Source organism: Heterocephalus glaber, unplaced genomic scaffold (genome assembly GCF_053883595.1).
Source record: "Heterocephalus glaber isolate CG9 unplaced genomic scaffold, H.glaber_assembly_v1.0 deba00001831, whole genome shotgun sequence".
Classification (NCBI taxonomy): domain Eukaryota; kingdom Metazoa; phylum Chordata; class Mammalia; order Rodentia; family Bathyergidae; genus Heterocephalus; species Heterocephalus glaber.
In genome coordinates, this window is record NW_028258491.1 from 934679 (window position 1) to 948131 (window position 13453).

Consider the following 13453-nt stretch of genomic DNA (forward strand, 5'->3'; position numbering starts at 1 on the left):
GAATTTGAAGGGATTCCTCCACATCCTACTGTGCCAGCCCAAAGGAAGTCTAGAGATGGGCTACAGCCCTAGTTATATCAGCCCCACAGTACCAGCCCAAGGAACAACCCATGCTTTTCATAATCTGTAGAGCAGGGTCAGTTTTACTGTGGAAGTGGCTTCTTCCATGAGGCAGGCTAGATTTGGAGAAGAAATTCACTTCAGTGCCCCATGTGTAGAAGTGGTACAGTCAAGGACCATTCGAAAAAGCTGCATATTGGATAAGACTGAGACACTGTGGGAGTCAGAAATCTCAGAACACCTCCACTACAGTGTCATGGTCACTCTGCCCCAGTGACTTGGTAGGAGATGATGAAACAGATCAGGAGACAAGCTTAGAGGACCTGAGCTGTGGAGCAGCTAGGACCTCAGGCTGTGGAGGACACTGTGGTGAGGTCCCCCATGGGGTGAGGAACCAGCTTGTTCCATGGGGGCTGTGAGGCTGCTGGATCTGAAAATGCTGGGGCTGATGTTCTCCTGACACCAACTCCAGAGCCAGTGTTGGCAGCTTCACTCCCAGGCTGCCTCTATACCACACAGAACTCAGGTATGTCTGTGCAGTGTCTGCCTGAATTTTTTATTCATTGTTATTACAAAAGAAAACACTAAGAAATCTGCATGAAAGTGAATGGGATACAGTGCCCAAGATCCTTCTGAAATGGAAGGAATCCAGAGACGGAGGTCTGGGTAGGGAGAAGAGGGAAAAGGGCATGGAAGAAGGCTTTGAGCTATGCTATGCACATGCACCAGGTACAGGCTTCACAAAAAGAATGTGAACATTATATACAGCAAATGTGTTATAAGAAAGAAATCACATCTCTGTAGTTCATTGACTAATTTGATTATTTAAAAATGCTAATAGGTGAAATTTTACACATACCAATGAAACATGAAAATATATCAGATACACACAAAAAGCACCCTTGTACCCATCTCTAACACACACACACACACACACACACACACACACACAAAGATGTGGTAAACAATGCCTCCTTGGTGATCCTTTCAGTTCCTACTACAGACTTTTGACTCAGTTCACACAGGAAGAGTGGCCCCTGTGATGGGGGCTCATTCAACTCTGAGCAGCTGTGTCACAGCTCTGTGACCACATCACAACTCCACTGTGGTTCAGACCTAAAATGCCCCTCACAGCCTCCCGAGTGTGATGGTGATGGATCTCGGTGTTGCACTCAGAGTGGGTTCACTCACTGAAGAGCTTGGGAGCCCACTGTGCTGTTTGGAGGCCACCTGGATATAGGAGATTGCTGAGGAATGAACTGCAAGGGTGGATTCTTCTCCCTGGCTCTTCCTCCTGCCTGTATGGGGTGCACACTTTCCTCTGCCATGGCTTCTGCCTGTCCCTTGATTCAGTGCATCAACTCACTGTGTACAGGGTCATCTAAAAACCGTAAGTTGTGGGTATTGGGTATTTGGTCCAGTGATGGAAAAAATGACTAATGTACCTTCTCTGAGAAACTCTCTGGTATTTCTTTTAACCAAGTATGATTGCCTTAGAAGTTAAACTCCTAACAGGTAACAATTATAAAGTTTTATAGAGAAAATTTGAGGTCAAGAACATAAAACATTATCATAACCATCATGATGATGTTATTCTATTAAATGATGTGAAGAAATTTTACCCAAAATTGTAGTCTTTCAATAAAGTATCACCTGAAAAGGACACATCTGTTCAAAGATGTATTTTATGTGACATTGTTTGGACCATATAATGTTTGAGCATTTTTTAAGTATTGTAAAATAAATATTTAAGATATATATATATATATATAATCATTTAAGCATGTCTTGAAAATGTATATGTATCTTTGAAGACCTGTAGATTTGGAAAACAATATTTAATATATTTTATACATCATGACGCTAGCAATAATGAGTGTCACAAATTAGGTTGAAACTGCCCCAGGAGGCAGCTTTCTCTTATTTTTTGTCATTGCTTAGTCTGGGTGTTTCTGCTAGTCATGCACAAAAGTTCATTTTTAGTATTAATTGTAGAAATGAGAGCTATAGCCTGTAAGCCAGGGAGGGGAGGTGAGACTTATGAGAGTTAGGGCTATAGACCCTCATCTTCCTTGAGCAACAAGGAGCCTTCAGAATGAATAGTCTGAGCTCCACCCAACCAACAAGCAAACATACATATTTCTTTTTATAGACTTCATCCTCCACAATCTTTTCCTCAACATGCTTGAGCTTTGCAGTTCTTACATGTACTCCCTCTTTATCTTTCTAGCAGGGCAAAACTTTTATCATACAAAATCCTCTCATATCAAAAGGATATCTTATAGCCTCCTTTATATATTTTTCACTATCCTACTTACTATAAACTTTTTATAATAAACTTTGTTGTGGTTCCCTGGATTTTAAAGTGTCCTTCTGTCTCTGTTTTTCCTTTGGTCTCAGACTTTTACATTTCTAAGCTTGACTGACTGCCAGCAGACTTTCACATAACCTTGAGTTGGTCCTCTTGTCACAAGCAGAAAGCAGAGAGAAGAGCAAGTTAACTCCATAAATGTAATTTAAGAATTTATAATGCACAAGAAATGTTTGAAGCATATTAATTAAACAAAAATACCAACTTAAACTGGAAGCTAAGAGTTAATTTATCAAGTAGCTAACATTCACAACAATGAGCTCCTCTTGTGATGCTGGACTTGGCCTTACACCAGAGCAGGGGCATTTAGGGTTAAGTTAATTTTTGTTGGGACTCAGGTACTTGCACCTTCCTTTCTGCTTGTTGCAATAAGGTTTCCCTCATAATCAAATTTGGAGCAGCACTGATTAGTCCAGTTATATCTATCTTTTTTTATATTAGGGCATTTTTGCTTTGGTTCTTTCTCTTTATCTTGGTTATTGTCTTTAAAATCCTTTAAAAATGTGTCCATTTGCCACAATTTTAATATTTTTTTAGGCTTTAATGCAGCAGCAAGCACTGTGCCTTATAGAACCCTATTCCAACAGTACAAAAAAATTCATCACTCAATCTGAAGAGATGCTGCAAAGCACAAGAATTCTCTTCACTTTTAAAAACCTTTTTCAAACAAAGATCAAATAAATCACATACAACTCCAATTACAAAGGTAGAAAGGCTCCTTATCTTTCTGAGTTTGCTGGCATATACACCTCAAGTAAGTGACATGGTTTATGGGACTCATGTTCTTACCTCACCTGTCTTAGATATAGTTAAATGGGAAAATCCAAGACCACCACTTTCTAATAATAACACCCCACAAACAGACAAAATTTAACTGCACCTCCTGGTGCTGTAAGGAATATAGAAGGGTCAAAACCACTCTGGCTATTCCAGTGGGTGGCACTGGTAATCCTACAAATGGTACTTCCTGACAAAACGAAAATCTGGCTCAAGAAGCATCCACAAGCTTTTTAGATACACAGTCAACTTAGTTTTAATGAGTTATTGTTTTATGTGCATCACATCTATCACATTTAGCCATTTAGAGTCCTAAGAGGAAGTCCAACACCTTTTCTGTTTCCATTCCTACAGAGCTTGATGAAGATATTACTAATCTCCAGGGTTGGCCACAGGCCAAGAATTGAACATCACAATGGGAGCAGGCAATGTCTTCTTAAGTCACCTTAATAATATTGCCTACTGGATCAACTCTGAGACTTGGTTTTCTGGCCTCAACCTTCATGTTGGATTCTTATTACTACTGGAATTATCTTTTTGCTGTTTTTCCTTACAGTTCTCAAGGCCTTTTGTTTGCTGTTCCAGTGGACACTTTGTGCTGAGGCCATGATGACCTTCCTGCATAAGGCTCAGTACCCATCACACTATGTTTCTCTTTTCCTCCCCATGACTGATTTTATAAAGCAAAAAGGGGGAAATGTGGGGGACCATGGCAGGAGTGAATGATTAAACTGAAAGGTAAAATGTGGGACAAAAGTGCACAGGCTCTATGAGGAGGGAATGGTTAAAATATGGGACAAAAGCACACAAATAATTTCACTGCAAGGCAAAAGCACACATGCTGTGTGAGATTTGAATGGTTAAACAAGAAGTTTAAATCATTATAGCATGTTGTCTCTGTCCATATCCTTCACCTTCCCCCAAGGAAACTGCCCAGCCTTGAGCCAGCTCCTGGCCCAAACTGCTTTTCTCCTGTTCTTTCTCTTACACGAAGATTCTAAATAAAAGCTGGAGCATTCTTCACAGTGTGCTCTTCTTTCTCCCAGAGTCTCCCTGATGGCTGGGCTCTCTCTCTGTCAAGAAACAGCCCCTCTGGGCTTCCTAGTGACTGAACCAATTCTTGTCACCCAGTAATCTTCTCATCCTCCATGCTGCCAATGGATGATCACTGTGGCAGATGGTCTTATGTGGCAGAGGACCCAGGAAGTCTGTAACTCAAATACACAGCTTGCACTATATGCTATTTTACTTTTCCAGTCCCTGTTTATGAAAAAAGTCAATTTTCTACAGTCCCAACAATATCACATTGAGTTTGAATGTTTTGCATCATTACATTGATGACACTTATTCCAGGTTCTGGGAAATTGTATTTAAACACTCACTTTAGTATATTTGGAGATTTGTACCAGAGACATTCTCATACATCTTCCTTTCCAAAGTTTTCATCCTCCCAACTGAAATTTGATACTCAGGAAACACTAACTTCACATTCCCTTAACCCTAATACAGAGATTATTAATTCCTAATTTACTTTTATGCAACATTTTTGAATACACACTGTTCTGGCAGTTTGTATAAATAAGAATATAGGTTAACAGCATTTATCTGACTTGTACACTATGGGCAATCAGGAGATCTACCAGAACAAAACATCAGGATATGGTTTAGTGCACAAATAAGGAAAGCAGTGAAACACATCCAATGGTTTCTTAAGTGCTGAAGTCAGTATGATTTAGCTAAACTTAGCAGTATATTTATATGATACCATTGCTTCTTATATAATAAAAGTCATGCTTCATTTCAGGAATGACATTTCAAATATATTACAATGTTTTATAATCTTCCAATTTTGTGAAAAACACAGATGTTATTCCTATTATGCATTTTAAAGAACTGAAATTCAGGATAATTAAGCAGTTCCTAACTAGTCTTGCTATTGATGTTCAGGGCCAAAATAAAACAAATTTTCTGATGTAGTTATTATTGTAGCTTGCTTGGCAAAAAAGAAACTGTGTGTAAAACTGACATGAGATTGTGGAATAATATGGCCAAGAAATGTGCACTACACACAGCACAGGGGCACTTGTCAGCCACCTATGTATACTTATCTAACTTATCAGCAATAAATTAATATCAGTGAACTAGCAATACCTTGTTCCACAGGGACATTTTCTGGTGTGTATTCTACAAAATTTCACTTTGACAAAGCCAAACATTTTGATTGATTGAGTCACCGAATGTTTTAATTAATTAATTAATCAAAAATTGTAATTTTTCCCAGCATATTAATCTATTTATGTAGAGATTCTACAGCCTTTTCTTTCATAAATATGTATTATTGATTTTCCAACTTTTAATCATATGTGTACAAATCACTAAATTTTAGTTATACCACATGCATTGCAGATTTTTTTTCCCAATTCGTGTCTCTTAACTAGTTTAATTTAAATACATTTAAAATTTTCAGGTTCCTCCTTTATGGTTTGCTCTTTTTTAATGTATTTTCTGTTTGTGAGCACATTCAATAAATATCCCTTGTAACTTCATGCCCAGCATCTGAGTAACATAGTGTAATATGTGAGTTCCAGAAGCCTTGGGCATCCCCTACTCCTGGCTCATATTTCCTACCTTGGTCAGCTTTCTCATCTATGCCAGTAAATATCTGCCTGCAACTTAAAAGAGTAGAGTTTTAATTTTGCTCTTGATTTCAAAGCATTCAGTCCTTTATCACCTAGCTGTAAGATAGGAACATCATTGCAAAAGGATGTGGAAAAACCAGGAAACAGTAAGAAAACAGCACAAGAGAAGAAGGGGTCAGGGACTGGACATAGACCTTGAGTCCATGTCTCCATGACCCTGACACACCCAAAAATGTACTTTACTAATCCTCTAGGTGGCTCCCCACACAGTCAGGACTTCACACTTCAAAGAATGGCAAAATACTGGAGCATGGATGCCACTATTAGAAACCACGATAATATATACTTATTTGGTCCAAGTATGGAAGTTACGACTGATAACATCCAGTTAGTTGGGTGATTCTTTACATTCTTATTTTGCTCACTATTCTAATCTTGGTGAAACCACCTGGCATGTACCAGATATATGAGCATGCAACACCTAGAGAGACAGGGTATAAGAGGAGACAATTAGAATGCTTAGGGAGAGGTAATAACTAAGCAACGGAACACACTCATCAAGAGCATTCATGATCAACCAAGCACATGGAAACATACCCTGAATGAGCCAGAAGAAGGACTTCCATTGTTGACAAAAGTAGCTGAGGTGTTGGTTTCTTTCAGCAGAGATTCTACCATTGGCTGCCACCCACTTTTGCCCTGTTTACCCAAAGATAGTGGGAAAAAGTCATGTTATCTAAAACAAATTTAGAGACAGAATTGGAGTTTTCTGGGCATCTGTAGTATTTGCAATAGATTTAGTGATAGTATCCAATGTTTGAGATAGATTTCTTTTTGTAAATTTTCTTAAATTTACTCCAAGTCAGTGTGGGAGCATTTACCAAAAGATGACCACTTGCATGTGCTAAACTATTCTTTACGCTTTAGTGCAAATTAAAAGTTATAGACAAATAATCAATTTCAATTAGCCATGGAGTTAAAATGGTACTGATAGAGTCTCTTTCCAGTCATTGCCCCATGAACTTGCCCACATGAATGATGTGTCATTACATCCCTCTCAGATAAAATGCATCCTGGGGGAGGCACAGAAGGGAGCTCCCTGTGGGATGCCTTGGGCCTTCATTTCCAGCTCTAGGGAAGCACTAGTAATATGCACATGTCAGGCTCCATTATCAAAATCTAAGATACACTTGAATGGTACTGAAGCTTATGACATCAGGGATATGAATTTTTCTCTAAACTACTGGATTATCTTTCATTTGGGTTTCTTATTCAATTTCTGGTATAATTTACTCATAAAGCCATCATATAAGTTCTGCCTGGTCCTAAACTAAAGCTAGCAATCTGAGTGTTTGGACATAAAAACCTAACCCTAAAGGATGAAATATTGCACTTTCTATATTGACGAAACTCATTAGATGTAAACCAGAGCATCTTTAAAATCAGGAAAATGCTTCTCTCTAACCTGGTGCGGGGGCTTGCATGCAGTCCATGCCCCAGTGTTTGTGTGCCCAGCTCCTCAGTGGAAACATAACAGCAGATGACAGAACCTATGGATGCGGGGCCTAGTGAGAGTTAAATAATTCATGGATAAAGTCCTCAGAAAAGAATAACAATCAATTGTTTACCAGAAGAGAGGGTTGTTTAAATAGACCACACTGGAGTCTTCACAAGTTCTCTTCTCTTTTGTTCTCTCTCCTCTCCCCTCCTCTTCTCTCCTGTCCTCTTCCCATTGCTCCCTCTCCCATCAGCTGCTCACAGCACCAATGCCAATGCTGTGCTCTCTGACCTCCAGAACTGTTTGCTAAAATGCATTTGAAAAATGAAGTACTCCCCACAGGTACTGTGCTGTGCTGAGCACAAAAGAGACCAAGACACAGAAGAGCTAAACTTCCTCAAGAACCTATGGATTATAAATTCCTACTGAACATTGTCTTTCCCTGTATAAACCAAGGACCAGGAACTTTCATGGACAGAGGACACAATTCTCCATCTCTAAGCTTGAGAGAGCTGTGCAGTGTCACCTGCTTCTGAGGAGAAACCTCCTGGCCAGTGCAGTTCATGGGTTCAGTTGAACAAGAAAAATATTGCCTTGCATTGATATAGGCTTACAATAGGAGTTTTATCATACATTTATATAATGTTTGGTGTTCTTCATTTAGTCCAAAGTAAATAAATATCTTACAGTTTTTTAAAGAATAATTCATTCTTGAAAACTGAATAGCTGTGAATGAATTTTTCATGCTCTGATTTTAATTGTTCTAGGCCTCTGTGTGGGTCATGCATGATTTTGTAACATTTTGTACTAGTTATTTGGAAAACACCAACCCACAGAGTGAAATTGCTCTCCCAATCATCACAGCACACTGTCCAAGGTCAAAATTTTAGGTGTTTACTTTGTACAATTATTATTACTCTCATAATCAGTTGTGAGCTTGGAAATTCATTGAATCTGGAGTCAGGTATGAAATATACTTTAGTGCTTCATTTTTATTAATGGTCACACACATAAACTACTTAAAACTCTATTGGAAATTTCATTAGTCTCAATGGTATGGCCAAAGAATCCTGGCCAATTTGAAGCTGTAGGAAATGTGGGCCCCTTGGAGCTGGGATCACCTGGTCCCTGGAGCTCATCAGAAGTGTGACACCAATGCGTCTTTGGTGAACACTTACCAGGGTCTCAGGTATTTTAGAAGCAGGGCTGTACACATGGTCCACACTGGGAATCTCAATGAGATGTGAGTTTGTATTTTCTAGCTGAAGAAAGAAGCAGGAGCAAGGATCTCATCAAGTCTCTTCACATTGAGCAAAAGCAACACTGATTTTGGTGAGGTTAGACTCACTGCCTCACTGCTCAGGTAAGTTTTTACATGTTAATTTATGTATTTCTATTAACATGAGTAATGCACAAGTCACATACAAGCACCTGTGAAATACTACACAATCTTAAACTAATGTTACTATGTCAGCCCAATATGACACATGTGTGTTGATAGGATAGACTGTTTCAGATTTTAGTGTTTATTAGTGGCAATTAGTTCTTAAAATGCTCTCCCAGATCTGTTTCAGATCAAACAGAAATTGTCCAGCTCAAAAAACAGAAATCATACTGATGGAAAATTAGCTTGGAATTGAGCACTGGGCCATGTGAATTTAAGCTGAATTTAAAGGGATAACTAAGAAGTCTATAAGAAAATGAAATTTATTAGGACATTTCATTAAAATCAAATGACATAAGCAAAAATAGTCTTCAAATTAGTAAAGAAAAAAGTTGAGATTTCTACTATGGCCATTATTATGGGCAAATTTGATAGTAGCTGGATTGTATAAGGGACTAGAATGATAAACCTGACCCTTTAGATATATTATTACACTTCCTGCATTTAATAATTTATGAGGAATTAGCAACCACACTCATTCTGTTTTCCATTGAACTGTTGTGAGCCAAATAATTTCAAAATGTCCCTGATGAAAAGAAGTAGTAGGAATCCCTGCATTCCCTGTCTGTGCAGGACTGAGATGCATGGTGAGGAACAGAAGTGAGGGATTAATTAGCACAGGGAAATGGGAGATTTTGTTTCCACTGAAGAGGAAGCACAGTCATCAGAAGAGATGGAGGTGACCAGGCTTATAATAACCCCTATTTGACTTTGGTAAAAGAAATTGAAAATAGCCACCAGTGTTTTTATCAGTAACTCACACCATATCAGTGTTATCAACTCAATCAACTAGTGTTACAGTTGATAGTCACATTCTGAGCTCAAAGGATTTCTCTTTATTAGGGAAATAAGACTGAAAGAGAGGCTTGGTGTCATCTAGATCAATACCATTGTTAAAGGAAGCTCAGGTTCATGTATTAGATCTGTTAGGGAAAACTGAGGAGAGCATCAGCCACAGAAGGACCATATCACAGTCATTCTCCAGGCCAGGACCTACAAAATGTGCAACAGATGAGGGATTTCCAAACCTGTAACGGTCAGTGCCATTGCAGAAGCTCACGTAGACAAGTCCTAGGAAAGCAACAGAAAACTGAAGCAAACGGGAAAAGCAGGTGTCCAACAGAATCAGAAAGAAATATTTTAAATGTACTGAATAAATGAATGATTGCTGAGAATTAATTTTACTTTAATACTATGAAACTAGAGATAGGTTATATATTAGGAACTTGGAAAAGGAAATTGAAATAGAAATATGCACATTCACTGGAAAAGGAAATAGAAATAGAAATATGCACATTTACTAGATTTCAAGGTACTTTATTTTATCCACTTATTGTCTCCTGAGTTCCTAGTTAGAAGCCACACTGTAGGTCTAATGGCTGCTCTGCATTCAGCTTGTAGCATCCTCTGCTCATTTTAACCTCTGACTCTGCAGAGACCACGACATGTGTGCAGACATAGACAGCTTCACCATCTTCACATAATTACTCCTCATGTTTGTTGCAGGCTCCCAGGAGCTCCAGGTTCTGCAAGTTTTGGTGTTCTTAGTGATTTATCTGGGAACACTAACAGGAAATATTGTGACTGTCACTGTCATCATGACAGATACACATCTGCACTCTCCCATGTACGTTTTTATAAGCAGTGTGTCCCTCCTAGACCTTGGCAGCATCTCAGTTATTGTTCCCAAGGCCATAGTGAATTCCATGACAAGCTGTAAGACTATATCCCTGACAGAGTGTGCTACACAGATTTTCTTCTATGTTCTTTTTGCAGCTGTGGAATTTCTCTTCCAGGTGTTCATTTCCTACGACCACTATGTGGCCATTTGCCACCCTCTGCACTACAGGCTCAACATCACCTTGAGTCTGGGTTCCCAGACCTGAGCTGGCTCCTGGGCCTCTGGTCTAGTCTACTCTGCTATCCACACAGGTGCTCTGTTCAGTTTTCCCTTCACCAAGAACAATGTGATCCAGCAATATTTCTGTGATATTCCTCAAATTTTGAGGATTTCATCTTCAGATATCCAGTTTTCTGAATTTCTACTCTTTGCTGTAAGTGTTTGCCTTGGCTCAGTGTGTTTTGCCTTTATGTTTGTGTCATATGTTAATATATTTTCAACTGTGCTTAAGACCTGTTCAGTGGAATCCCATAACAAAGCCATATCCACCTGTACTCTGCAGCTGTCCATTCTCCTTTCATTTCTCATCTCTAGGGCTGTGACTGTCTTAGGTCCCATTGCAAAGAAACCATCTCTTAAAAATCTGCTAATTTCTGTGTTCTACACCATGGTGCCCCAATTCCTGAACTCCATCATCTACTGTCTACACAACAGGGAGATCAATGCTGCTCTGTAAGGAATGTTCAACAGATATTCTCTGTTCACAGTCAATAATTCTCTTGACTAAAACTAAAATCTCAACTATCATTTACAGTATTTTGATATTTGATATTTGTTCTTAAATTGGGGTCTGTACTTTGAGTTATCTAATTTTATTTGTCTGTGTACATTTTTTTTTGTCTGCATGAATTACAAATCTATGTCTCAATTTTCTTGTTCAGTACTTTCATGTATTATAAATGTTTCTCAAAAGAGGAGAAGTATGATGTACATTGGTAAATTTTCTGGAAAATGATTGGGATGATTGATTTTGAGGTAAAAACAAAGACAGGAACCATAAAGAGCAGGGCATGAATTTTGTGCTCCACCCTAATGGATGGCTGTGCTGTTGACACAACCTCCGTTCTGGACCTCACCAACCTGGAGAAGCGCACTGAGTGGTCCTGTGAGAGGACCCTGCTGTCTGCTCTGTGCTCTTTGCACTCACTCTTCCAGTCAGGCTGGGATAAGTGACAAGGAGATAGACAAAGGGACAACTCCGGCCTGAGGACACAATAGGGCGATCAACACTGAGATCCTTCTTGGCCCCTTCTGGTGCATCTGATAAAATTATTTTTCTTCCATAAAAAAATCAAGACACAAAACACCTGACCTTCAGAAAAACTGTAGTTTGAAAGTTTTGGTTTCTCCTTGTACTCAGGATGGAAAAATTAAGGCTAGGGTTGATCCTTGAAAACTGAATGCAATGAAGAAAGCAAATCAGCATGAAGACAGATACAACGATGACGGCTGTTGGGATTTATCAGCAAAGCATCAGACAGTGCTTCCAACATGTGGCACACTTTTGTCATCAGATAGCAAACACAAATGGTTCACCCAAAATTGAGAGTTTTACTTTTCTAACTTTGAAAAGCTGAAACTGCATCCTGGTGGACGAACCACATGTTGGCAATATTTGTCTCAGCATTGAATCCAAATTTTCTACTTGATTGTGTCATCAAGCCACCCTATCTGGGAAAACCTCAGCAATGAGCCTCTGGTGCCCATTTAGCCCCAGTCCAGCCCAGGAACATCAGGCCCATCAGGCTCCCTGCACCTCCATACTTATTTCTGCTTGAAGAAGCAAGTGGTGTTTGGCACCATGGACCTGCTTTCATCCAGAGCTCATGTCCTGCTGATGGTCTGGACGTAGCTCACCCTCATCCAATCCCTGAGATACCTCAATGTTCAATGTTTCCTCACTGAGAAGGCTACATCTGTTCTCCAGCATTATCTAGTTATAGGTAACATTGATAATTGTGTGAGTTTAAGGTGTAATTCTTGATTTGATTTCTGCATTTGTTGTGAAATATTTGTCCCAACCAAGCTAAACAACATATCCGTATTTCTTTTGAAAGTATGTCTGTACCTGTCATTTTCATAGCTGTTTTCAAGGAAAAAATCACTTTAAAATTTATACTCAAATAACACACTTACAAACTTAGGGAGTTAACATTTTTTGAATCTTTGAAGGTTTTAATGAAATCATTTTGCCCTATTATTTCTATCTAAATATATACATAGACTTTCTGTCCAGATTTTTTTTTTCATTCCAAATACTTGAATAAACAAGTAGATTCATATGTAATTTCCAGTGTTTATTTATAAAATTCTGTCACTCTAGTTCTTGTTTTGATTTTCAACCTAGAACTTTGTTTTGTATTGTGACTTGAAAAATCCATATTATATTTCTGCTTGGGTATTTTCAGATAATATAGTATTATGAGTTAGACTCTCTCTATGTTGAAATTAGTGTCTTCTCTCCTGAGTAATTTTTATTTCTAGATTTTTTCTTTTTTATAGTTTTATTTATTTAGTCATTTACAAATAACGATTGTATCTATATACAGGATGTGGTGTGATTCTTTCATGTAAATTTTACATGGAATCCTTCAGTGAAGTGAATAATCAAATGTATCATTCATTATACTTATCCTTTGGGGGTGTAAAACAGTTAAAATCTCCCATTTTCCATTGTATGAAAAGTGTGCAATGCATTGCTGTCATAGGTAGCATTCTGTGCAACCACAGGTCTCCAAAGTTTGCTCTTTCTGCTTGATTGAGATGCTGTACACTCTGGTCACTATTTCCCCCTTGTCCACAGCCCCCCTCTGCAGGAAATGTCACAATTTTCCTTGATATATCTATGGACTCCACTTTTCTCAATTCCACATGAAAATGAGTCATGCAATGTTTGTTTTCAGTGCCTGGCTTACTTCACATAGCAGAATATGCACCCTCCAGGTGCAGCCATCCTGGTGCAAATGAAAGGACCTCTGCCATT

At 38.7% G+C, this 13453-nt stretch overlaps 1 protein-coding gene across 1 annotated transcript; it reads left to right on the plus strand.

The window, feature by feature from the left end:
* Nucleotides 1-10282: 10282 nt before the first annotated feature.
* On the plus strand, nucleotides 10283-10675 carry LOC147820622 (olfactory receptor 14I1-like). The gene has a single exon (XM_087204014.1). It carries the CDS (start codon nucleotides 10283-10285, stop codon nucleotides 10673-10675), a length of 393 nt encoding a protein of 130 aa, XP_087060140.1.
* The last annotated feature ends 2778 nt before the right edge of the window (nucleotides 10676-13453 follow it).

What these genes read in the sequence shown, in the direction of transcription:
- LOC147820622 (XM_087204014.1), top strand. Translation starts at nt 10,283, where the DNA reads ATGTTTGTTGCAGGCTCCCAGGAGCTCCAGGTTCTGCAAGTTTTGGTG.